This window comes from Gymnoscopelus braueri (assembly GCF_963280865.1).
Source record: "Gymnoscopelus braueri genome assembly, chromosome: 10".
Classification (NCBI taxonomy): Eukaryota; Metazoa; Chordata; class Actinopteri; order Myctophiformes; family Myctophidae; genus Gymnoscopelus; species Gymnoscopelus braueri.
In genome coordinates this window covers 13,314,717-13,340,796 of record NC_137611.1, presented here as the reverse complement: position 1 = coordinate 13,340,796, position 26,080 = coordinate 13,314,717, and the positions used below count along the sequence as shown (strand labels likewise).

General features: G+C 43.9%; 2 protein-coding genes across 3 annotated transcripts in view; both read right to left on the bottom strand.

Annotated features, from left to right (window-relative positions):
• Positions 1–286, bottom strand: part of twsg1a (twisted gastrulation BMP signaling modulator 1a) — a 14,983-nt gene extending 14,697 nt beyond the window's left edge. The window contains exon 1 of the mRNA XM_080440331.1: positions 28–286. The gene's annotated coding sequence lies outside the window, so the exon portion shown is untranslated. The remainder of the gene's footprint in view (positions 1–27) is intronic.
• A 3,387-nt stretch (positions 287–3,673) lies between these two features.
• The window catches only part of ankrd12 (ankyrin repeat domain 12), a 46,425-nt gene continuing 24,018 nt past the window's right edge, over positions 3,674–26,080 (bottom strand). Inside the window, exons 3-13 of one of the 2 annotated variants that reach the window (XM_080441172.1) lie at positions 21,763–21,913; positions 19,500–19,571; positions 18,684–18,824; positions 17,633–17,833; positions 15,426–15,568; positions 14,285–14,432; positions 8,721–13,273; positions 8,126–8,224; positions 6,669–6,812; positions 5,958–6,053; positions 3,674–5,187 (exon numbers count right to left, since the gene is read on the bottom strand). In XM_080441172.1, coding sequence (XP_080297298.1) covers positions 5,002–5,187; positions 5,958–6,053; positions 6,669–6,812; positions 8,126–8,224; positions 8,721–13,273; positions 14,285–14,432; positions 15,426–15,568; positions 17,633–17,833; positions 18,684–18,824; positions 19,500–19,571; positions 21,763–21,913 — 5,934 coding nt within the window. In that variant the 3' untranslated portion in view covers positions 3,674–5,001. The remainder of the gene's footprint in view (positions 5,188–5,957; positions 6,054–6,668; positions 6,813–8,125; positions 8,225–8,720; positions 13,274–14,284; positions 14,433–15,425; positions 15,569–17,632; positions 17,834–18,683; positions 18,825–19,499; positions 19,572–21,762; positions 21,914–26,080) is intronic. The other variant, XM_080441173.1, reaches the window with a different exon arrangement.

Sequence of the window (26,080 nt, the reverse complement as noted above, 5' to 3'; positions counted from 1 at the left end):
TATTATGATCACAAATAAAAAACTTACCACAGCGACGCGACAAAGCGCAGGTCTTCTTCTTTAAAAGGAGGACTCAGGAGGACAATGAGCTTTTCCCTTTTTAAAAACTTCTCCACTACTTTCCTTCCAGGATGGAGTCAGTTGTGTGTGTCCTGTCCACACTGTGTGTAGTTGCGTGTGTGTAGTTGTGTGTGCACACTGTCCAGAGAGGGCGTCAGTTTCTCCGCAACACAAAGCGACAGGCAGTCGGGCGCCTTAAAGGCGCACACTCCATTTAAAGAGAGAGAGAGAGAAGGAGGCACCGCCGGGGCTCCAGGTGAACAGCAGCGAGACTAGAGAATGCCTCGAAAAGAGAGAGAATCCAGGCGGATAAAAAGGCACGTCGATGGATATGAGCAGCAGTGTTGCCAGATTCTGCGAGAGAAATAAGCAACCAGGTCTATGAAAACAAGCCCAAAAAATAAGCGACTGGGTAGGGCTACGGCTATTTTCAAAAATAATCTTGAATTAAAAAAAAAAGAAGTAATTTTGGAGCATTTGAAACATTTTAACACAGATCCCTGCCACAAAATATTTTCAGATGGGGGGCTGGGGGGGTCTTTGCCATGAAACTTGAAAACCCAAAGGTTTAAACATTAGGAAACAAGCCCAAAGAGCCGCAACCACCAATATTTACAACTACTGTAGCAACTTTACAGAAAAATAAACATTAAGTCGCTTATAATAAGCGGACATGGCAACACTGGATACGAGCTGCTCTCTCCAGTATAGGCTATGTGTGCGTAAAACCCCACGCGTAAAATGTATTCTACAGACAAGTTGTCCATGTGTTGTCAACATGGACGCCTTTAGTAGTTGCTTACCCGGTTGCACCAAATGTTAACTCGCGCTTCGGAGTCGTTGTGCAATGTATTAGTCCGTATTTTTCAATAAAGAAGTGTTTTAATTCCGTCTGTTGGATTCTGTTCCCTGTATTCCTCAAGGGGCGGTAGTGACGGGGCGCATCCGGTGAAAGCTGGAATTACACTCAATGAAAACTGGAAGTAAACGAGGGGGGCGAAATGTTGTTCGGACACAGACGGGATTAAAACACATATTTATTGAAAAATACGGACTGATACACTGCACAAAGACTCCGAATCGTGAGTTAACATTTGGGGCAACCGGGTCAGCAGCACCTTATATTTGTTTTAATACATGTACGGAGAAGTACGGGCTTTACTGGTGAAAGTGCAGGACGCACTGGGGGGTGCTAGCCAAGACCATCGTAGATTAAAAAAAAGTCAAAATCGATCAAATACATCTATGATTATGATAGTCTTGATCCAAGGCTAATGATGACCTATGGTGGTGGACACTCTTTCAATGAATCAAAGCATTCAGAAGTGTCCCTTTGTACCCCGATCTTATCCAGAGCCCCATGAATCATCATGAATGAGCTGAGGGTCCAGACTCCAGGCTCATGGTTAGGTGTGAAGCCTTGAAGTTGTAGACGCCCCCCCGCTGGGAACGTTGTTCCAAAACATTTCTATAGAATTCACCCCATTCACCCCTGGCTTTTACCAGTGGTGTAAAGTAACTAAGTACATTTTATTTACTCAAGTACTGTACTTAAGTACACATTTCAGGGATTTTTACTTTACTGGAGTATACTGGAGTATTTCCAATTTTCAGAACTTTTACTTCTACACCACTACATCTCAGAGGCAAATATTGTACTTTTTACTCCAGTACAATTATTTGAAAACTTTAGTTACTAGTTAGGCTACTTTGTAGATTTTGATTATCATTACAAAACATACATTAACCACTTCAGCCCTGTATACATTTCGGCCATTTGAAAATAGCAGATCTACAAGCTCACAATGGTCCAAGCTTGTAGATCTGCTATTTTCAAAAGATGTGTATACATTTTATACATTCTGCATAATGAGTACTTACTTTCTACTTTTGGTACTTAATAAGTACATTTTGATACCAATACTTTTGTACTTTTACTTAAGTCAATTTTGAATTCCGGACTTTTACATGTAAGTATTTCTACATTTATTGATACTTTTGTAATTTTTTTGTAATTCAACTTTAAATTATTTTAGCACTTTTCCCACCACTGGCTGGTGGTGACTTTGATCAAAAAGACCCTGCATTCTCTATGACGACATCAAACTTTCACTTGAAAACATATAATGTGGGCCACACACCACAAACAGCCTACCGCTTTTCACACTTCAAGTCAGTCACGTCTTGTCCCATAGGCCAGGGGTTCTCGACCTGTGGGTCTGGACCCCCAGGGGGGTCCCCAGATGACAGTGAAGTGACAATTATAAGGGCTTTGAAGACCTTTTTAATACCTCAAAAAGAAAGAAAAGAAAAAGACCATTACTGCATCAAAATTAATCAACAAACTACTATAAAAATGTGTCAAACATTGGCCAAATTCTCAAATAATATGAGAAAGAGGCAAACATTTGGAAAATAGCCGTGTGGAGAGCTTGTAGATCTGCTATGTTCACAATATTTATCTATGGGTCAAACAAAATGTAATGCCTCAACTCATACAATTCCAAGTGCTCGTCAGGGTGGGGGGTCCCCTGTTCAAATATGATTATTTTGGGGGTCACAGCCTGAAAAGGTTGAGAACCGCCGCCATAGGCTGCATGTGTGCATCAGGACCATTACAGTGACAAATAACAGGACTTTCATTGTAACTTGGTGATCACACACATTCTTGCCATGGTTTTGTACAATACAACAGGGAGACATTAAGCTCACGCAGCATGACATTTATATGCGTACGCGTGCACATTAACTTGATTTAATGTTATTACTTTGGCACGTTATTTGTAATAAATCACCGCTTTAATGAAATCACTGTGTTCAGCCATTGCATGGACCATGTTGTGTTGCATTGAATGTGCAATGCTTTGAATGTGTACATTGCCACCTGCTGGATGAAACCAGTTGTGTTTCAGTCAAGATAAAACCAAAAGCAGAGGGTCAAGAAAATATAAAGTGCCTGCAGTTCTGTGACATTGTAATATACAATAAATATATATAAATATACATGCACAGTATATATGTCACAGGGAAAATGGCATTCCAGGGAAATTGACAGGGGAGCGCTTGTTTTATAGGCACAGGGCGGTGCTGCGAGGCGGGGCTTTGATGCGAGGACGACGACCACAACAACAACATACTAACCAGGAAGCTACGCTAGGGGAACGCTGAAAATAAAATGGATAATATGAGAGAAATACTCAAGTAAAGTACGAATACCTCAAAATTGTACTTGAGTAAATCTACTTTGTTACTTTGCACCACTAGTACAAGCCTCAGTGGCGCACTTCGATAATCATTGGACTCCCCACCCACTACCACTGGAAGCCGGGGTGCATGCGTGTGTGCGTGCTGGTTTGTGCATGCGTGCGTGTGTGGTGTGGGGCTCATGTCTGGCTTGCATTGCCCTCTAGCGTTGATTCTACAGAATTGCATGAGGGGCATGAAAACAAGCGTACCCCTTTCAATTTCCCTGGAATGCCATTTTCCCTGTAACATATATACACTGTATACACACACACACACACACACACACACACACACAGAATACTAAGCATTCGTTCATGTTCCTACAGTATATCAGAATTATATGTATTTAAAACGCAGACACTTGTTTGAATTTCACAACCAATAAAATTTATTCAATTATATATTACAAATATGTACATGTCATGTAACAAGTAAATATTAAAATAGACATATTTTTTAGAACTATCGTTCAAAAGGCATTATGCTGAAAAAATAGGTTTTGTTGTGATCTCACATTGAAACTGTAAAAGTATGTTTTTTCCTCCTTGGAAGCCACAACAAACTTTTCCTTTCTTTTTTTTTTAATGTGCGCAAGACACAATGGACAACACACAAGGAGTGAGGCTGCGAAAAAGACAGAACACCATGGCATAAAATAAAAAACTAAACGAAAACCAAGCTGGAACACTTCAGTTAAAACCTCACAATTTAGTCCACAGAACAGCTTTTCAGGAAAAAAGAAACGTACAAACAATGCAACGCATGCACAGCATTGAAATCGCAATTCAAAAACGGAACACCAGCTGTGTTGTGTTTGAATGAGAAGAAAAAAGAGTAACAGTAAAAAAAAAAAAAGAAGAAGGCTACGAGAAAAAAAAGAAAAAAGCCAACACATGCTTAAGATTTAAGCCAACGACAATAAACATCAAGGACAATAGGACACAATATAAAAACCAACTTTGGTCCATTAAAACATGAGACAGAACAAAAAGTTTTACAATCAAAATATCTATTACCTTTTTTGTTTTGCTTTTCATTTTCTTACAAGTTTAAAACAATAATTACATGGCTATTTACAAATGCACAATCTGTATGTATAAAATAAGTTAAAAATTAAGAGCACAGTCTGTACAGTCTGTACAATGTATGAACACTCACTTGAGGGATAAAAAAAAAAGGACAAAATGAACCATAAAATAAAATAAAAAGAAATGAAATCTTTTCAGCTCTGTGACCCTGCTTGATGAAGAGCGATGGCAGGCGGTAATGGAGGCCTCAGTGCTTCTCGTCTCTCACTGCAACTCATTTCACCCAGACAGCAGCTCACTGCCCGGCTCCCAGCCATCGGACACTGGTCCCTGGGCTAAAATTGGGTGCTGGACCCCTTGTAAGGCCCAACGGGGCATGGGGGTAACGTTGTGAATATGCAAGCAGGTCAGTCTGCCGCCTGTGGAAGAGGGTCCTATCCGGAAGGTGCGGAAGGCGGTTAACTTGTTATTTTTACCCTAAGCGCTCTGGAGGGAAATGCTCGCTTTTGTTAAGTGCTCTCTGTGACACACTCACACACTCCTGACGTTAAGTGCTTCATGTCCGTTTCCGTAAGAACGTTGTGAGGAAGGCCTCTGCTGCCCCCCCCCCCCCTGTGACGTCTATAGGAGCAAAGGGAGCATCGTTTGTCCCGTCTTGTCTCGTGTGTCATATCGGGGTGAGGTCAAAGTCATCGTTCACCTCCACCAGCGGGATGTAGAACTCTGGGATCTCAAAGATGCTGGTGGATTTGTACATGGCCGGGTCCAGTTCCTGCAGCTTGAGCTGCCACTCCAGGCGCTGAACGGCGTTGAGGGCGGCCGCCTCGTGCTGCTGCCTCATCAGTAGACAGGTCTGTGGAGGAAGGGTGGGAAGGAACACAACATAATCATCACCACCACCCAGTGACATTGTCTTGTCTTGGTTTGATTAACTGTTGCACCAATATAGCTTAATGACATCGATGCAGGGGCGTAGAGACATAGGTTTAACACACTGACATAAGGACAAGCACAGCATGGACTGTGATGAAGGAGCGTTAAGAGAATGTGCTTTGGATGATTCCATGCATTTTTAATAGATAAAAATCATGTAACTGGGATGCACAACACTGCAACAAAAGATAAAGTTAAGTCGTCTCATAAGTTAATGGTTTAATGCCCCTGTTGCTGACAATACAAGACAGGGCGACAGAACAGAAAGAGAAATTGTACTAAAGGCCCACCCCAACATTTCCCATAGTCAAGGCTGTGATGTCAGGAGTGTAAGTAGTATTACCTTGCTGCTGCTTGACCGCACCACTCGACAAATACAGGGACACTTATAATATAATAATTTAAAGTCATTTCTATATAATTATATAAAAAAGGCAACCGATATTGTTGTCTAGAATATTCTGTAGTGATGCCCTACCTTTAATGGCAAGTCAATAGAAATACATGACATACATAATAGTGCTTTTAAAAAAAAGGGTCTGGATAAAGTCAATTATCTACGGAGGAAGGTATGCCTTAACTAACACAACGTATGACATCTGAAAGGGATGGAGACAACATGATGAAAGCATAGGACAATAACAAAAATAGATTTGCCAGACAACAGAGATGAGAATCACCATTGCTTACCTTCAATTTATCGAACTTGTCGTCGACATCTTGTAACCAGGACATGAACTGCCTGGCGTTGAACCGGTCCCTCACAGACGTTTTGCCTTCATCATTCTGTCAAGCAAAATCAAAATCAAACACTGCCTTATTAAACACATCTGCATCAGCGGAAACATCAGTCTCATGGCTGCTGCTGCTGCTGCAGCAAACCACAATCAAATGCGTTATTAAACACATCTGCATTATCAAGAACATCTGCCGCAGCATCCTAACAACGTCGTTGAAAACTGTAGTCTGTTTTAGCTCTCGAGGTTTCAGTGGTCATCGCCACTATCTAAAAGAGAGTTGGATTAATCCATTAAGACCGGGAAAACATTTGTAACTCAAATCTTTGCTTCTGGGGGATTCTACAAATGTCTTCTAAATCATAACAGTTAAAACAAAAAAACAACTTATGTTGCTGTATTATCAGTGGTTCTCAAACTTTTTTCATGTCAAGGACCCCCAAAATGATCCAAAAAAAATGATATACATTCAAACATTTGCACACATTTTCACGATTTCTTCCCTCAAAAATAGCAGATCTACAAGCCCATAGCGCGACACTTGGTGGCGCGCTATGAGCTTGTGTATCTGCTATTTTTGAATAGCCCAAATAAATCTAAAAAAATGACACAGATGCGTTCCCGGTCCCAATGGATTAAACAAGAGTGACTTCATGTTGCTTGCCTGGACATCCTGAGGCATGTTGTACACTTCAGCATCCAATAAAACGGTGCACGCGCTGAAAGGGAGCGTCTGATTGGCTAGTGTTCTTGCTGCCCGGTAATGGACCCGCAGGACTTCCTGCTCATTGGAAACGATCAGCTTCTCCTGGAGGGGGAAAAGAAAATAGTTCAGTTAAAACACCACTTAAACCCTCTATACTTCAGTACTGTATGTCAAAGAGACAAAATAGCAGCTCTATCTTGTAGATCCGCAATTTCTTTTGCCAAACGTTTGCAGAATGTTGGCAGAATATTCACCTATTTTTGACAAATGTTTGCTATTATGACATACTCAGAATAGGGACAGTAGGGTTCATGTGGTTAATGTTTTTTTGTGTGAACTGATTTTACAGCCACAAATGTAACCAAATGGACCCTTAACTGGTTTGTAACTCCAAGATTGTACAAATGTAACCAAATGGACCCTTGCTGCTTTGTATCTCCCAAGATTGTACAAATGTAACCAATGTATCCTTACGGGTCTGTAACTCCGGGCAGCGTACAAGTGGTCCATTTGGTTACATTTGTACGCTGTCGCAGTAAGTTAAGTGGACACTGAGGAGTTTACAGTGTAGCCTGTGCTCTGGCGTGGAAACTCAAGCTTACAAGCATGATAAGGATGTTTCTCGCAAAGTGATGCATGTGCTTTTATTGTGGATGTTAATTCAAGTCAATCGTACATGCTGAGGACATACTGGCTGCTGACTGTTTACTGCGATGACCACATCACTCCAATGTCCCTAGTTTGGAATCCAGCTGGAGATCTGTCTTGCATTACCACGCACCCCTCGTCCCACCCATTATAACCATATATTAGTTGGAGCAAGTTCCATATAGAGCACAGAGTCTGACGTAATTTAAGCATCCTACCTGGGTCACGTTCCCTCCCCCCATTCTGAATTCCCATAGGCGTGTTTAATATCACGGCATATAAGAACTGTGTTTGACTCATATGGATATGAAGCATCAAATGAAGTCGAGAAAACGCTAACGTTACTTACCGCCACCGAACTAATAACATTTTAGCCAGAAACTGACTGTTTCAAATATGAGTGACTGACTATCGTAAACGATACAGAGCCACCTCCCTGACAATATCGCCGGGGACAGTTTGATTCTTTTTGGACCGCAATTCTTATACAAGACGATTCTAAGATGAACAATGTTATTTTCCATAGAGAAATTACTTCCGTGACCCAGGGGATGGAGCAAGTGACGTCAGGACTTCGGTACCCTGTACCCATGTTATTTTTTAGTTTTAGTTTCCCACACTGGGAATACGCTCTCAAGCTTTGCGTTTTATCCTTTTGACAGATATGTACAAATATATGTAGACGTGCGGTACATGTATTTTGTCAATCAACACTGCACCGTCTCAATAAAGTGAAAATACCCACGAAAATTCAGTTTCAAACATACCCTCTCTATGCTGTGCTGTAGACGTAGTTTCATGCGGAAAACTTCCTGTTGTTTGAACATCTCTTTGAGCTGCTCTGGTAGCGACGGCGGAGGAGTTATCTGTGTAAAGGAGAGACAAAACAAACATTTAATTGAATATTCATTAGACAATTAGTTCTACATGAGAGTCAATCAGTCAATTATGTAGACAATTCACTGAATACTATTTGGATGGTTAGCTCACGTTACTTAACAAGGATTCATATGGATGCCTGAGACATGGTTGGCCACTAACAGAAGGATTAGTAAACAAACAAATACAAATCTTTATATAGAACGTTTCCCCCTACTTAGGTGCCTGATGGTCAGGATTTGCCACATAATAAGCCAACACAATTAACTACTGGGGAATGTACACTATCTGGTGTAAAAACACCATTTTGTGACAGACAAGTTAATTGACACCATCCGATACCAAACTGTGCCGATGTGGTACGCCACATCCTCTGTGAAATTTAAGCAGGAGACAACAAACACCAGTGTATTATACCCAGGTCCTGTCTGCCCCAGGAATGAAAAATGCCAATGGGAGGAGAAAAAAAAAAGGAAAACTCACTGTTGGTATACAGAGCTTGCTGAGCGGGTTTCCATCCAAGAGGTAGGACCCGTTGAAGGTCACATATTCATCATAATACTGTGGCGGCTGGGGTATGACGCTTAACAACACTTTGCGCTTCTCCTCGATCTTCCTGCGAATATGCAGGAACTCATAGTAAGGGTTGGCTCTCTCTGTCTGGTAGGGCTCTATCTCCTCCAGCTTCACAGCGTCCACAATATCAGCGAAAGACTGCTCCTTTCCCTGCTCAGTGGCAGAACAAGAGGCGATGACTTTGGCCATCTTCCTCTTGCGCGGATGTTGCACAGGGAAATCCATTTCCTCATACCCTAAGCGGACCTTGGCACCGGAGGAATCAGAATCCCGTTCTCCTGACTGCGGGGAGGAGCTTCCTGAGGAATTGGAACTAGAGTTTGCTTGAGCCAACACCTGGACAGTACTCTGACCTGGCTCCCCTGCAGCGAAAGACAGTGACGTCTCGGGTTGCTCCTTAACAGGGGATATATCCATCGGCTCGGAGCAGGGTTCTGCTTCAACCTCTGGAGCATTTTCTGAAACCAGGCTGCCCTCGGTTAAGGAAGACTCGGTCATCATAGGGGTCTCAGCACTTGCCTCAGCGATCAGTGGAGCATCTACCTTCTCTTCATATTTCTGTTCGAGGCTCGCACAGTTTGACACGACCGACGACGTTGGCGTTGTGCTGCCCACTCTGTCCATCTGAGGACTGTAACATAAACCTCCCATGTCAACAAAAGGTCTTAATTTCTTGCCATCTTGGTTAGTTACATCTACGTCCTCATGGGAAGGTTTTACATCAAAGTTAGTTTTGTCAACGCCTGGCACGGATTCCTCTGTGCTGGAGCTGGGAATGTGTGTGCTAGTAGAAGGCACAGGAGTGTCAATTGTCTCTGATCCGCAGCCTTCCGGAAAGGTCTCCACGATGTCTTGTTCTACTCTTTCAGCAGCGCTGTTGCTAGCTGCACTCTCCACAGGAGTCTCTTTATGGTCAGGGCCTGGTGCCGACACCGATTCTGACTCATGCAAGCTCTCCATACTGGCACTTGGGAGGGGTTCCCTCGGTTGGCTACAGCTCTGCAGGGGGGTCTTTGCATTGGTAAAAGCCACCAAGTCTGCACACAGAGAAGCTGCCGATACCAGTGGTGGATCGGAGGGCGAGTCTTTTTTACTACATTCTGACTCCGCACTGGCGTTCTCCACAGGGAGACACTGGACTTCCCTTGTTACAGGAAGGTCAGGGATTGAAAGAGGTTTCTGATCTGTTGACTCTGCCTGGGGACCACTAACCTGGGGACCACTAGCCTGGGGGAGGCTGGGCTGCGGAAGCACGAGCTCCTTGGTTGGAGGGTCGCTGGCTGACATGTGTTGCGTACCATCGCCAACAGTGGCCCCTTCCCTCTCAGAGCTAGCATCGACATCACACTTCACATTTTGTTGGGCAGTCAAATTATTATCATCATTATTATGACTGATGACACTCTCCTCCGAATCTGCAGAGCTCTGTGCCGTTCGTGTCTCCTCTGCTGGCTGCGAAGACACACTGGCCTTTGGGGGATGCTCAGTGGGCTTAGCTTCAATAGGTGATGAATTGATGTCCTCATCCAGAATCGCCCTAAGGTAAGGAGATTCGTGTCTGCCAGACAGCGGTGTCCAGTTACTCTGCTGTGGTACATCTGGAAGACTGTTGGACTCTTTATCGTGAACAGATGGCGATCTTGTCGTCTGCAGCACGAGGGAAGATTGGAGGAATGGAGGCTGTGAGTCTGAGGCTTCCAGGTTCATGTCAGAGTCATACTCGAAGGGCCTTGGGGTCAGTGTCGTTGCTTGGCACGAGTCCTCCGAGCTGGCTACCGAAATCATAGAGACCGACCTGGACATGTGTCCAGACCGTTCGCTATCTGGCCTAGGCGACCGGCACAGGCTGTTCTCCACGCCCACCATGACCTTTGAACTTATGGACGACAGACTCTTACCATCCAGAGACATTGTCCTGGAGCCAGTGCTGTCCTTGACTGGCTTGTTGTCTCTGCTGTGGCTATCGGAGGAGGCTTCTGAGCTTTTTGAGCGTAGCAGCTCCTTGCTCAAGCAAGGTTCATTCTTGGCCTTGTCTTTGCTCTTGGTCTTCGCCGGGTCTGCCGCAGGCCGCTGTTTCATCCTTTCGCGCTCCTTCTGTTTTATTTTCTCCAAGTGCTTTCGATGCCACTGTTCAATTTCCTGGTCCTTGAGGCTAAGCATGCGCTCAAAGCTCGTCTGCATCAAGTCGTCATTCACCAGCCTTTTCTCTTTGGGCCGGGCGTCTCTCGACGCTGGCGAGGACTTCGCCCTGTCAGATTTGGCCTTGTCCGCTTCCGTCTCATTGGGCTTGGGCTTGGCGACCTTGACCGGCTGAGAGCGGTCTTTGTGTCTGTCCTTGTCTCTGTGTCGGTCAGAGTCTCTCTCTCTCCGGTCACGGTCTTTCTCTGGTGTTTTCAGGACCTCCTCCCTTGACTTTGTGGGCACGGCCTTGCCGCTTTCAGAAACGTAGCCCTTCTTGTCTTCCAAGAGCAACTTTAGATTGGAACTGGAGGACAGAGCCCCGTCTTTAAGTTTGTCTTTCTTTTTCCTATCACAGTCTTTGTCTTTGGAGCGATCAGATTTACAGTGATCTGTGGATTTCTCTTGGGGTTTACCCTTCTTGTCAGTGCTGGCCCTATCCTTTTCTCTGTGCTCTCCACTGTACTCCCTCTCTCTCTCCCTCTCACTCCGTTTGTCTAGCTTGTCTTTATTCTTCCTGTTGTCCTCATGCTTTTTTGTTGTGGACAAGGATCTCAGCTTCTCGCCTTCTCTGTGGTTTTTATCACCAAGTGCGTGGGAAGAATTGGCTGCCGTTCGCTCCTTTTCCCTCCAGCGGTCTGTTGAGTTCTGCGGTTCGGCTTTGTCAGAGTGCTCCTGCGTTTTGACCTTTTTTTCCTTGTCAGGATGCCTTCGCTCCATCTTCTCTCCCTCCTTCTCCTTTCCAGGCAGCCTCTTGTCGGCCTTCTCGCGCACGCCTTTTTCTGAAGGTTCCAGCTGGTCTTGATCAGCTGTGCTTGCACTCACAGGTTTCTCCTCCACTTCCTCTTTCATGCCGGTGTTCAGCTGCGGCGTCTCCTCTGTTATCCGAGCCGAGCCGTGGCTGTCTGCTCTCTCATCCTTACCCCTCTCCTCCTTCCCGGAGGACTCTTTGCGGTCCTTTTTAACAGCCTTGTCCTTCTCTCGCTCTTCTGCCCTCAGCCTCTTTTCCTTGTTGGCGGAGTGCTTTTCTCTCGCGCCTCTCTCCTCCTTGACCAGGGAAGTGTCTGAGGTCTTCTGCGGAAGGCCGTTGTCTTCGCTCTCCTTTTTCACTGACAGAGGCTCCTCCGTCTCGTCACTTTTGAAAAAATTCTCTTTCCAGAACTCCCTGTCAAACTCCAAATTCCTGTGGCTGCCGTCTTTCCTGGCATCCTTCTGCCTGTGGCGGCTTCTCTCAGCCTCATACTCCCTCCTGTGTTTGTCTTTCTCCTTGTGTTTTAGCTTATGCTTTTTCACTACTTTGCCGTCGACATCCGTCTTCCGTAAGACGCCCTCAGCGCTGTCTAAGCTGTTTCCTATGCTGCTTTCCTTGTAAGGGCTGGAACCGCCATCGTCGCCGTCAACATTAGGGTCCTTCTGCTGGTGCTTGCTCTTTTCCTTGTGCTTGCACCCCTTCGAGCTGGAGCCTTCAGTGCAGTAATCCGTGTCCGTGTAGTGGTTGTATTTCATACTGTCCATAGGACAGGGACTGTCACTGATGGCGACCTTAGTATTTTCCTGTTTTAGTGGTGTTGCCTGCTTGTCCGACAGGCTGTGGTTCAGTTTGGGAGACTTGACGGAGGAGAGGTGAAAGAGGTGGACGGACGAGTCGTCTTTGGGGCTGAACGACATCTTGAAGGAGTCCTCGTCCCGGCTCTTGTCCGTGGTGTCAGACACCGTGGCGACCGAGAACACCAGAGCCTTGCTGTTCTCCTTCCCGTCCTCTTGGTTTTCTTTGTTCTTATTCTGGCTTTTGCTCTTCCTCTTCACTTTGCCCTTGTCTTTTTGTGGCTCTACGATCTCCTTCTTAGACCGAGCGTCTGGTTTGAGTCCCTCCGAGCTCTGAGAGCAGGTGGGCGAGTTCCTTTTCTCGGACACGTTCTCATTCTCGTCACTGGACGTGTCCGAGGTGCAGTGCAGAACGCGAGACGCCTTTTGCTTTTTGGCTTTGGAGGAGGAGGACGACGAGGTATCCCCCTTGCCACCCTGCTTTCCTGCAACATGGTTCCTATCTTTTTCCTCCTTCTCCCTCTGCCGTAGCTCCCTCCGGAGGATGTGCCTGTCGTTCAGGGCTTTGCTCAGGTCCTCCTCCTCTTCTTCATCCTTGAACTCGTACTCATCCAGCCCCGACGCAGAGGAAGAGGCTTTCATGGCGGCTGGCTTGCCGTCCGAGTCCTTCTCGCCTTCAGAGTCCTCCATGATGTCATCTATACTGGAGGGGTTCACTGATGGAGGGTCTTCAGAGTCTATGGAGGGAACGAAAAAAAAACTCATTAATATATAATAGATAATAGTAGTAGTGATAACAACTATTTATAGTGGTAGCCTGGAGCATACGTAACTAGGTCGGAGTGGCTTATTGTCGGTATCAGCCGAATAACGAGGGTGCCTACCTACTTTCGAAATGCGCTAGACCCCTGGGAGATGGATTGCTGAGGTGAAGCACCCCACCTGCCATCGACCAACCAAAGATCTGCGATGAGACCAAACTGTTCTAAGCCTGATGTATGCCTAGTCGTACGATGGTGTCTCGCGCCGAAAATAACAAGCTCAAAACGAGGCATTGTGAAGCTTGTAGGTCTCCTATTTTTGGCAACGACACCGTTGTACAACAAAGCATAAATTAAGTATTGGAATGTTGCGGATAATATTACCCCGTAGTCACATAAGCCGTGCTAATCACATGCCGAAGTTAGAGGTGCTCGGATCAAACTCAGAACTTTGCCATTTCTCTCGCGTTCTTACAAAATAAATGCAATTCTATTAACACATGCAAAGTTGGTGATAAGCTTATATCAGATCAAATATCCTCAATTGCAGCAGGGAAATGAATACTAGGGATTTTACTGTGTGTATTGCACTGTAAGGGTCTTTTGATATCCTGCAGAGCAGTACAGTATACAGTATGTTCACATGGTTCCATCAGTATCTGGGCAGAGCCGATAGACTATGGGATAGAGGATTGAAACTAATAAAGATGGGTACTACTAACGGCATGGCTTCCCTGTGAATCTCTAATGTCAATTGATGTCAATCTTCCCCAAAGATTGTCAGATCTCAGAGTTTGGCTCTGAGATATGAGATTATGAAAAATATGAAAAATATTCTCAGAAGACAAAATGTGAAAGATTTTCAGAGATCGACTTCCTCTGCCTACTGGCAGCGTGCACACGAAATTTGTCACTGATCAGTATAGTGGTTTGCATGATTAGATAATGAGTCAATGCAGATCAACAATGGTCTACCCCCTTGTGTACCTGAGGAGCTGTCTTCTTTGTCTGATAGGGGCACCTCTCCCTTCAGTAGGCGTTCCAGCTCCTGGGAGTCCGCTACGTCTACTGGCCGCTCCCCACGCTTGTTAGCCTGGAAGGCATTTCCGCCATGTCGCAGCAGCAACTTCACGATCTGCATGGATGATAACAGGAGGGGTGATAAGTGTGGAATACTGCAATCGAGCGAAGAACAGGAACCGGTTTGAAAATACAGGAACTGCAGATTCAAATCATCACCGGGGCTGAACATGTGGCCTAACAGCAAGTTCACTTTCACAACACATAAATCGAACCACAAACCACGATGCAGTGTTCACATCATTGTCGTATGGTTTATTACTTAAGCAGCACCTAAATAGTATAACACACCATCTACAACCTGTGGTGTTGACAGAAATAATTTAAAAGCAGGAGGCGCAAAAAAAAACCTAGTAGCAATGGTGAACAATTTTGAGCATTAAAATAGTAGTATATTTGTCGCAGGAAAGTGATTGACAAAATAACCTTATTTTAATTGTATCACATCAGATTTATTTTTGAGTGTCAAATTCCTACTAGTACATTATTTTGAAAGCATAGGGTTACTTAATTTTGTACTTTGCTTAAAAGCACATTTCTGGTCAGTACCAACAGATAATGAATACACATGGCTATTCATTACTGAGTTTTTTTTTATAACAGTAAAAGCAACAGCAAGTGAGTGCTCAGGACCTATCTTGACTTCTCAATGGATGCATAACTGTGTAACTCAAACACTCCAACTAGACAGGTGGACACAAAGGGACTGGCAAACCAGAAAAACAGCACTTGTGATCAAGTTGCCTATAGCAGCAGGTCAAATCGGCAACAGCAATGGGTAAAATGTAGCAGTTGGCACCTCTGTAGAAGCAGCATCCATATTTTTCTATTCCTACTCGGCCAGCACCAACAACACCTGCTAACTAGAGCCAGAGCGATATATCGTCTTTTTTGATGACATCAATATCAGCAATTATGCAGTCCATGGGATCTTTTTTTTAAACCACTTTCAACCTGGCGTTCAAATCTAAGTTTTTAACTTGATTTAATGGATTTTGCACGTTTTTGACACTACTGCTAACCACACAGTGAAGTGCATGGAACTCACATCTTTGTGTCCGCTGCTTGACGCATCATGGAGGGGCGTGTCATCATCCAGACCCTGGGTGTTGACCTCTGCACCTGCTGCTATCAGAACCTTAGCCACATCATAGTAACCAAGGTTACAGGCCTCGTGGAGAGGAGTCCAGCCTGGAAAGCACATAAACAGCGTACAAACAGAGAGTTAAGAGTGTGGAACAGTATGTAGTAAGGTTAGGGATTTATTAGGGTAATACAATAAACGAAGGAATGTTTAAATGACAGCGGTATCCACTTTCATCACTTGATACAACGCTAGCCCCGTTTAGGAACCTCACTCTCCGCTATTAGCTCCGAGATGCGGTTCCACGGGATGAGGTCGGGTCTGGTGAAAGTCCCCGGCGGTGATTACGTTTTCCTGCACATCGTATCCAAAAAGTAAAGGTAGACCGAAACAGATCTTGGCAAAATAGCCGGAATGTAAAATCTAAGCGACGGGGTGAAACAACCATTTCAATCTCTTATTTAGTCAGCTGTTATTGTATTTCCCCCTCAATATGCTCTTTGTGGTACATACTGTAGTGGGGTGGAAAGTGGTTCTTGTCTTGAAAGTGTTAATTGCGACAACGGTATGGCAACATTAAGCGATATTCAATAGAATGCTCCTACAAGGAGGAAAATGACCATATTCACATTTACGGGTTGTGTTACATTTTTTACTTTGAACCAAGATGGTAATTGGATGAGAAAATTCCACATGGTTCTTCTTGATGTGGTATTATCAAGTAGTTTAAAAGCAACATCGTCTGGATGAAGAAAACAGACTACAAACATTGGCAGTGACTGCATGCACGGATCTAATGTCCATGAAAAACAGGATTAGAACGGTCCATGGACAAGAATACAACAGTTTATATACTTGACATCAAGACTCAACAGACATAGGATAGTGTGTAAACTGTCAGAATGTAGTGCGCTTCCTCTGACTGCCTCTTTGGCTCAGCTACAGTCAATACTTTTTCTAAACACCAGATGAGTGTAAATAGCAGCACTCCAAAAGATAAAAATGCTACATCAGGGAGCTAAAGCAGCAGTCAGATGCAAAGAAAACACAAAGAGAGAGAATCTGAGCTAGTCTTGCATTTATATCTTTTGGAGTTTATGAACTGTATGAACTGTGTTTCTGTCAGCGGGCGCTAGCCAGTCTGCAACATTTGCATTACAGCTCCTTCTAGTCCCCTGCAATGTTTTTTTTCTCTCTCTTTATTTTAATTACACCAGTAATTTGGGGGAACTGTTTGACAGTATGAAACAAAAATTAAACCACGCAACCCCAACCCGTATAAACACAGGCAAATGTATTTTCATGCTGGTAAATCTTGGGCTAGTGGTGAGTATAGTGTGGCTTGCGTTATGTTTCCTCCCAGCTCGTCAATCACATCTCCACATAACGTATTTGAATCAATTTACATTTACACATTCACATGTGGTCATGATGAAAGCTTTTAGTTGATTTAACCCATTTAGACCTAAGGCCGATTCTAAAAACGCCTTCTAAAAATACACACACACACACACACACACACACACACAGAGTATGATTGGAAAACCAGTCAGATTGAGAAAGGTGCACTCGGTTTCACCGACGGAGCCGCGGCGGCTGTAGGTGACTTGAGCCACGAGAGGCACCGCCGAGCGAGCTGAGGCGAGTGAGTCGCCGTGCCGAGCGTTGCGAAGTCACCTTCAGTGCCGTCCGAGTTATGTCCCGATAGGCACAGAAACGTAAATCGTCGTCCACCCTAGTGTCGGCACCCCATAGACGTCATTTCTTTCTGACGGGGGGGGCCCTGCTGTAACATATATATATAGGTTGCTATATATCGTCTCTGTCGGGTGGAAACCATGTCAAAAACTATTACTTTTCAGGATTCAAATGAAAGAATATCAAAAGTAGCAGATCAACAAGCTCAAAATGCGTCGCTTCGCGCCGCATATTGAGCTTGTGGATCTGCTACTTTTGAGTGACGCTGTAGTATGATCAAGTACAAGAACACAAAATGTTTCCGGAAAATATAGATATAAAGAGGTTTATGCCCGACAACAGCGATATATACTGTAGCAACAACTAAAATAACACACGAGGCGTTCCTAGCTTGAAAGGTATAACAACGTATAGGTGTAACAGGTCTAAATGGGTTAAATGGAATGAGGAGCGGGCAGCCGGTGACATCGTACCTGCAAAGTCTTTGACGTTCACGTCGGCGCCCAGACTTATGAGCTCCTTGACCAGCTTTGGGTCTCCGCGGATGGCGGCCATATGTAGTGCGGTCTCCCCTCGCTCGTTCCTCTTGTTAACCTTGTCCTTTTGTCTGGACAAGGCGCTGGGAACCTTCTTCTGGACAGGGGGCGTCTGGGAGGGGTGACTGGGAGTAGAATCTGGAGACGAGCACAGAGCAATACGCACCGTTTACACTTGTATCCAGATTAGAGCCCTGCACGGGCCAAAATGTGGGCCCTTGCCCGGCACTGGCCCAAGGAATTCAGCCCAGCCCGGCCCCTGGCCCGATAGGTGCCGCAATTTTACAGCTCGAGCCTGGTTTAATTGTTGGTTGCGGAGACACATTTTTAACCACTTGAGTCCTATGTACTTTGTCATTTGAGCTAGAGCCCGGCCCGCAAAATGTTTACCATATTAATATAAATGGGGTCTGTGAGCCCGAGCCATGCCCTGGGCCCGATGGTCAAATACAGAAACGGCCCTAGCCCGCCCGTATTGTATTGTGTATACGGGCCAGGCCGGGGCTCTAATCCAGATGAGATTTATTTATTACATTTACACCAGTTATTAATCACTTTCTACCTGCCGTCCATATTTTGGGAATGTCAATATTGAATCAAATTATTATTATTAATAATAATTTAAAAAAATCCAAAGATCTTTTCGAATATTTCAAAAAGAACAAAAATTGCCCATCTACAAACTCACAACACGCCACAATGCGTTGAGCTTGTAGACGGGCTATTTTGGCTATAGTATTCATCGAACGACAAAGTGCATAGGGCTTAAGTGGTTAAAAACGTGTCTCCCTAACAAACAGTTAAACCAGTTAAACCAGCAGGACAGTTAGCTTTTCAAAACCCTTTGTCCAGCAACCTTGAAGCTTTGTGAAGCACATTTTGAAGGGCTGCTCTCTCCTTCAGCACAGTGACTCATCATTATAGTAAATATAGCAGCAGGCATCTTGAGGAAGTGGAGGAAAGGGCAAGAGGGCAGCGCAACACAGACCTGGACTGTTGGCAGTCATCTGCATCAGCAGAGCCATCTGCTTGCGTTCCGACAGCGGGTAGCCGAACAAAAGGGTCGAAGACTGGGACTTCTTACTGCCGGGGTCCTTCTTCACCTTCTTCTTGTCCGGCCCATCTTTATCTAAGAGAAGAACGTTTCAAAGGGAAATGCACCGTTTAGAAAACAGAGGAGGAATGGTAAAAAATAAAAAAAGAAATGGAAAAAAGGGTGAAAAAAGAGTGAAAAGAAATAGAAGGGTGGGAAAGATGTTTCTTTTTCTAACAAGGACGTCAATGGCACGGCGGCGCAGTCTTTTCGTCCTGCCCTTGTATCTGCCCGCGCAACGCGGAGAACAGATTACAAGCATGAGGCTCGAAAAGAGAGAGAAAGAGGGTTGGGGGTTAAGAAAAGAATAACAAACCAGCATTCTCTTTAAGCCAGCCAAGTGCAAACAGTTGCTGCTTGGGCTTCCCAATTCCTATCAATGTCAGTCAAGTCAGTCGCTACTGAAAAGAAAGCATGCGTGGGCAGCTACGAGGTGACCAGTTGCAGGCAACGAGGGAAGGTGAAATACACACACGAGAGCGTGCACGAGGGTTGGTGCGTGTTCTTTTCGCAGCATAGCAACTTAAGAGATAGAGATGGTGTGTGTGTGTGTGTGTGTGTGTGTGTGTGTGTGTGTGTGTGTGTGTGTGTGTGTGTGTGTGTGTGTGTGTGTGTGTGTGTGTGTGTGTGTGTGTGTGTGTGACGCTAATTGAGGACACGGAGCAGGGTGGGGTTGGAGGTCGAGGCTCAGGGGGGCTTGCAGCAGTTTACCTGCATATATCCTGGAGGGAGGCACTAATCTCTCTCCCCAGGTCTCACTGGACTGGCCTGGGTCTGAGTCATCTACAGTGCGAGGCAAAGAGGATGGAGGGGAGAGAGAAGAGGGAGGCAGGGAACACAGAGGGGAAAGCACCGTGTTACACCACACGCTCCCTTGGGCTCGTCGCTCCTCGCACGCACTTCCAACGTAGAACACAAACGCACACACAACAAGCGCACAAAAGACAGACTGCCCCACCCACCCGCCACACACACACAGATTATGACTCATGGCAAGTAACACAGGAGATGTTGGTGATCTACGGGAGGAGGTCAGAGGAGTCGCCTTCATCCTACAGCTGATTGACACAGGAAACTTGAATCCCTGTGAGAAGGAGGCAAAGCCCTTTCTCTGTGCTAGATTGAATGAACAACCGCAGCAATACAGGTTGTACTGTTCACACTGAATGCAAGAGCTATCTAAGGCTAAGGCTGTTAGGATAATTAAACTGCAATTGACCATTAATTGTCATGATACAAATAAATGCAATTCACGATTCAATTGTTTCTGACATTGAACAATGGAATATAAATATAAATAACATTTCTGTTTGCCTATTAGGCTTTGTAAACTAAAACTGCACAGGGCAGACAAGACAAACAATGAAGTACACAAAGAAATGACTGACACTGACCGTTACCAATAATCAAAATGATTAATGTACTAGGGCCAAAACAGGCCATATACGTAATCCTTTTATACTTTAAAAAGATCACAAGGTGACGGTCGTAGATCGGCTATTTTCACAAAAAATTAAAAAGTATGAACATTTTGGAAATGTTTTGCCCTAAATGCACAAAATGGGGACGGCTAGGTTGAAAGTGGCTAAGATAGCGTGGACAGCAACGTGGAAATAATGATCGGGAACACTGTATGTCATTACTCGTAATTTCATCCAGCTGTTCTTATACGGATGAATGGAAAGTATTCTATGCAAAATAATTGCGATTAGCTCAAATAATTGCGAACAGGCGATTATGTAATAATTGTGACAGGCCTTCTTGCACTTTTCAGTGCACGCAAGAACCATCTAAGGCAGGACCACACAATGGAAAATCGTTAGGTTTATATAGCTTTGCTCTACAGCGTAGAGCACAGTCAAATCAGTAGGTCCTCAAAAACACAGCTAAAAAGCCTCTGGGTTTTTTGAATTGCTGTAATTATAGCTGCAGCATACAACAGCCCATTTTCAGATCTGACCTAAACTTATACTTAAACTTCTAACTAAATGACAGTAATAGAATGTAGTGTATTTGCACAAGGAAAGACGTAAACAACCGAAAGATTAAGGTTTAAAGTAAAAAGGAAAAAAAAGAAAAGAAAATGCAACGCCTCCAACAACAAGCACAGGCCTGTGTGCAGCTGTCTGTCTTCAGAATGTATGAAAGTTAACGAGAGATCCTGTCCTGTGTTCTTACTACGTTTTGCAAACAAGTGGTTTTACATCCCTATTGCAGACGACCACTGACAAAATCGTAACTCCTTTTTTTTATATTGTAAATTGGTTAACTACCTTTAAAATTACTTGGCTTGAGAGAACAGAATGTTGTCATATATATGATTTTTTTTAGGGGTTGAACTTGACCTCCATTATAAAAGGGCATTCTTTGATGGCTTTCTGCATCTGATAAATTACACAGCACTTTCTGGTGCAACAGTTAATCGTCGTCGAACAAATCAATTTAATTTGATTCTTAAGCAAAATCGACTCTTAACAAAATAATCGATCTGGGGGGGGGGATCTGCAGATTTGTGATTTAGACAGACATTTTTCACATAGATTCGTTGCTATATAAAAAAATGCAAGATAATAAAAAAAACTGTTCTTGATTATTTGATTCATCAAAAAGTAATCAATACAATAACCACTAAGAAAATTATCAATAGTTGCAGCCCTACAGCCCTTTAGCCCATCCAGTGTCGTAAACTTTTAAGATATTAATCAAATATTCAGTGCACTGGGCCGCATCTATTTATATAGACACATATTTTGGTCTCTGAGGTTTGGAGTGGAGGTCAAATTCTGGTGCTGATGCTAACCCAGCTGAGGGGCTGCTAGAGAATCTGACTCAATTCCACAGCTGACCACAAGGGGGCAGTGTGGGGACATGGCAGGGGGCCAGCAGCATGGCTGGAAGAAGGGGGAGGAGCCTCAGCCAGCAGTACCAGCAGTGGAAGCAGAGAGAGAGAGAGAGAAGAGAGACTCTTTCTTACCCGTGTCCGAGTCTCGCTCCTCTGTCCGAGGCGGACTGGCCGTAAAGGAGAGCTTGCGCTTCATGGAAGACTTGGCTTTCCCTTCCTTCCCCAGTAGCTCACTCCGATCCAGCTTCGGAGTTTTGGTGAAGGACGACAACTTGTCTTTGCTCTGAAATAAACAATTGATTCAAAAATGTTAAATAAAATAACATATACACACATATATATGAATGCATTGATAAAGCAATTGATTCTTTGCTCTGATTTGGAATGAATGAATACTTAAATACATTAATGCCTATATAGTATTTAAGAATACAGTATATATGAAGGAATAGATATAAGCATACGGTATATATGAAGGAATAGATATCAATCAACAAAAACAAAGAAATGAAGGTGTGTCTATATTTCATGTATTGTGTGTGTGTCTAGACCCCAAACTACACCGGCTCCATCATGGAGGCGATCAGAAACTGCTGCTGGCCTGCTGCCATGCTAATCAATTGCACATGCTTCATCGGCAGTGCGTGCTGCAAGGCGAAGCGCCCCAGAAGCAGCACTGCACGCTCAAGTACGGCCCAACCTTTTTTATGGGGGTCGACAACCGCTGCCTCTATTCAAAATGCAAGTGCCTGACAGATTCACTGCAGCATCCCATGTGTAGTTTCCGGGTAAACAACGGATGGTGAATCCAGCACAGGAGAATCCAATCACAAAGCTCTGCAAACTAGCAGGAAATTGGCCCACAACAATAGGCGAGAGATCAGCAGCACAGGATAATATTTCAGAGAGGACTAAAGCTTTGCTAAAACATGACACTGACATAACAGAGTGCACATGGTCATGTTACAGGCAGCCAGTGAGGAGTTTCTGAACCCGCATCTGTTGTTGTATTGGGTCGTGCAGTCAAGCAGGCCAGTTTCACTGGATAATGCCTCTCTCCCTTAGTCCTATTCCCAGGGCAGGGCCTGTAACAAGCTGGTGTTTAAGGAGTAAAGGTCAGGAGAAAGAATATAAGTGACTCACTCTAGGGTTTACTCCGGGGATAAACGGACAGGCGGGGTGAAGCCAAGAGAAGAAAATGACACATTTTGCCCAGCCATTCATCCGTTCCCAGAGAGACTCAATCACTTTTCTTTTTTTAATATAATTTCCAATTGTAATGTTAGCCATGTGAATAACTTTTCAATGCTACAGGTTAGTCATTGAAACTGCAATATTGTAGCTGCATGCCACAAGTATCTAAATGACCTATGAATATCTAACAGCTCAACTGTTCAGCTACTGTATGTCCAAAATCTGAAAGCACTGCAACTATGTTAAGTTCATAAACATGTCAATTTACATTTACAATGAACAACAAAACTAAACAAAAATCTTGATTTACAAGACAGAATGCTCTTATTTGCAGTGGTCTATTACTCTGTTGGGGGTGATATCAACACAAGAGACACTAACAAACTGAGCAAGCTGCTGCTGAGGGCTAGCTCTGTAGTTGGGAGTTAAACTGGACAATCTGGAGGTTGTTGCGAAGGGGATGATGATGAGGAAGCCGAACGTTATCCTGATGAACCCCGCTCATCCCTTCTATGATGAGCTAGTGGAGATGAGGGGCACGTTCAGCCACACACAGTTCCCCCCGCACAAAACAAAGCAATTCGGACAGTCCGTCTTTGAACCAGTAGCCATCAAGCTCCACAACCAAGCATCCATATATTCTGTCCCGTTTTACGATTAATGACTCCTGCCTAGTCTGTACATAAATCAATTCATAGGTGATAGATGTATGTTCATATTTACTGGTGATAGATAGAGCATTATAGATCCGTTAAACGAGGAAGAGGAATTTAACTGCCTCGCGACATTTCATTTAGTCAGGTTGCGTCCTAGGATCAGGACGGCTGGACAAGCAAAGCGGTCAAAGGCGTGGCTACATTTGACTAAAGATAATGTTCAGAAAGAAGCCAAATGCAATTCATGTTAAGTTAATTTCTTGTTAGGGGGTGGACACAATGTCAATCTATCTCAATGTTGCACTTCAGTTAAAACCTAAATACTACTACGTGGTACGGCGGTGACGCATATACCAAAAAGAACAGATCCACAAGATAATATCTACTCAGCGTTTCCTAGCTATGGCTCCTGTCAGGGTACGGTCGCAAATTGAATTCTCACTCCCTGTTAAAATCCATTCTATGCGAGCAAAGGGGTGGAGCTTCCGGCGGCGAAGCATATTCGCACCATGAGCCTCATCTGGAGTTCAACTTTGGTGAACTTTTGACACAAATTTAAGCTTTACAGGTGTTCAGTTCAGAGAGCACGAAAGTAATACATACTGCCACCGAACTCCGCTGAGTTTTGACCATTGCTTGCGACAGGTTGAGTTTATGCATGGCCAGTAAAGAGGGATTACAAAAGGTGTTTGTACCTCCTGGAGGTTGGCTCGTGAGACTAGTACTTCTTCTCAGTAGGGCTGTCAAATGTATGGATTTTTTAAAATCTTTTTTTATCAAGATTAGTTGTCATACAAATGCAAATTGCGATTAAGGATTTCATTGTGTGGCTTTTAGGCTTCGTAAACAAGGGTTGCACGGGCAGGATGACAAAATAAATAAATACTATATACAAAGAAATAATCAAAATAAATAATGTGCTATGGCCAAAATACGCAATATTTAATATTTTATACAAAAAATGCGTTACATAACTGTGGAAATAGTCGATCTACAAGCTCACAACCCGTCGCACCGCGACGCACACATTGTGAGCTTGAAGATCGGCTACTTCTACCCTTTCTTTAAATATTTCAAAATGTATGAACATTTCTCATAGAGCTGTTCCGATACCGATACCAGTATCGTAAAAGCTGCCGATACTGCCTAAGATACTGGTATCGGTAAGTATGCCAGTCTGTGCCAATCCGATTCCACGTAACTTATCACATGACATTTAATTTACAGTCATAGTTTGAATGCTTCAGTTGATGTTGCACGACTGTTTTATACTCTTACTGTACTATTCACATTATTATTTTACTAACTTGTAGCTGCTCTTTAACGATTATGAATGGAATTCTGTTCTCAAACATTTTAATTTCAAGGACTCCCCTAACTCTGAGAGTGTACAAATGGAACCAAATGGACCTGTAACCCATCTGTACACTCTCAGAGTTACACACGTGTAAGGGTCAATTTGGAACCCCCTCAAGGTGGTCCCTGGACCCCACTTTGAGAACCACTGTCCTAGATTTGTTTAAATTACACACTGGTAGTATCGGTTCGGTGCTCTGTATCAACTGATACGCAAGTTATGGGTGTCGGAATCGGTAAGGAAAAATGGGTACATCTCTACTTTCTCAACATGGAAACAATTGTGGAAAATAATTGCGATTATCTCAAATAACTACGATTAGGCAATTATGTAATAATTGTGATAGGCCTAGTCCTCAGCCAACATCTCTTCAAAACTATCGCTGCTTTCACTGCCGAAACCAAACTAAATATATCACGGCCACCTTGAACTTCTAACAAAAACACTGGTCATAACATGTCAGAGGTGCAAAAACAGCCAAAGAAAGTTCTGAGAGACCCATCCTGAAGTCAGCGTTGAACTCAGCGTTGCCTAGCTATGGCTCCTGTCAGGGTACGGTCGCAAATTGAATTCTCACTCCCTGTTAAAATCCATTCTATGCGAGCAAAGGGGTGGAGCTTCCGGCGGCGAAGCATATTCGCACCATGAGCCTCATCTGGAGTTCAACTTTGGTGAACTTTTGACACAAATTTAAGCTTTACAGGTGTTCAGTTCAGAGAGCACGAAAGTAATACATACTGCCACCGAACTCCGCTGAGTTTTGACCATTGCTTGCGACAGGTTGAGTTTATGCATGGCCAGTAAAGAGGGATTACAAAAGGTGTTTGTACCTCCTGGAGGTTGGCTCGTGAGACTAGTACTTCTTCTCAGTAGGGCTGTCAAATGTATGGATTTTTTAAAATCTTTTTTTATCAAGATTAGTTGTCATACAAATGCAAATTGCGATTAAGGATTTCATTGTGTGGCTTTTAGGCTTCGTAAACAAGGGTTGCACGGGCAGGATGACAAAATAAATAAATACTATATACAAAGAAATAATCAAAATAAATAATGTGCTATGGCCAAAATACGCAATATTTAATATTTTATACAAAAAATGCGTTACATAACTGTGGAAATAGTCGATCTACAAGCTCACAACCCGTCGCACCGCGACGCACACATTGTGAGCTTGAAGATCGGCTACTTCTACCCTTTCTTTAAATATTTCAAAATGTATGAACATTTCTCATAGAGCTGTTCC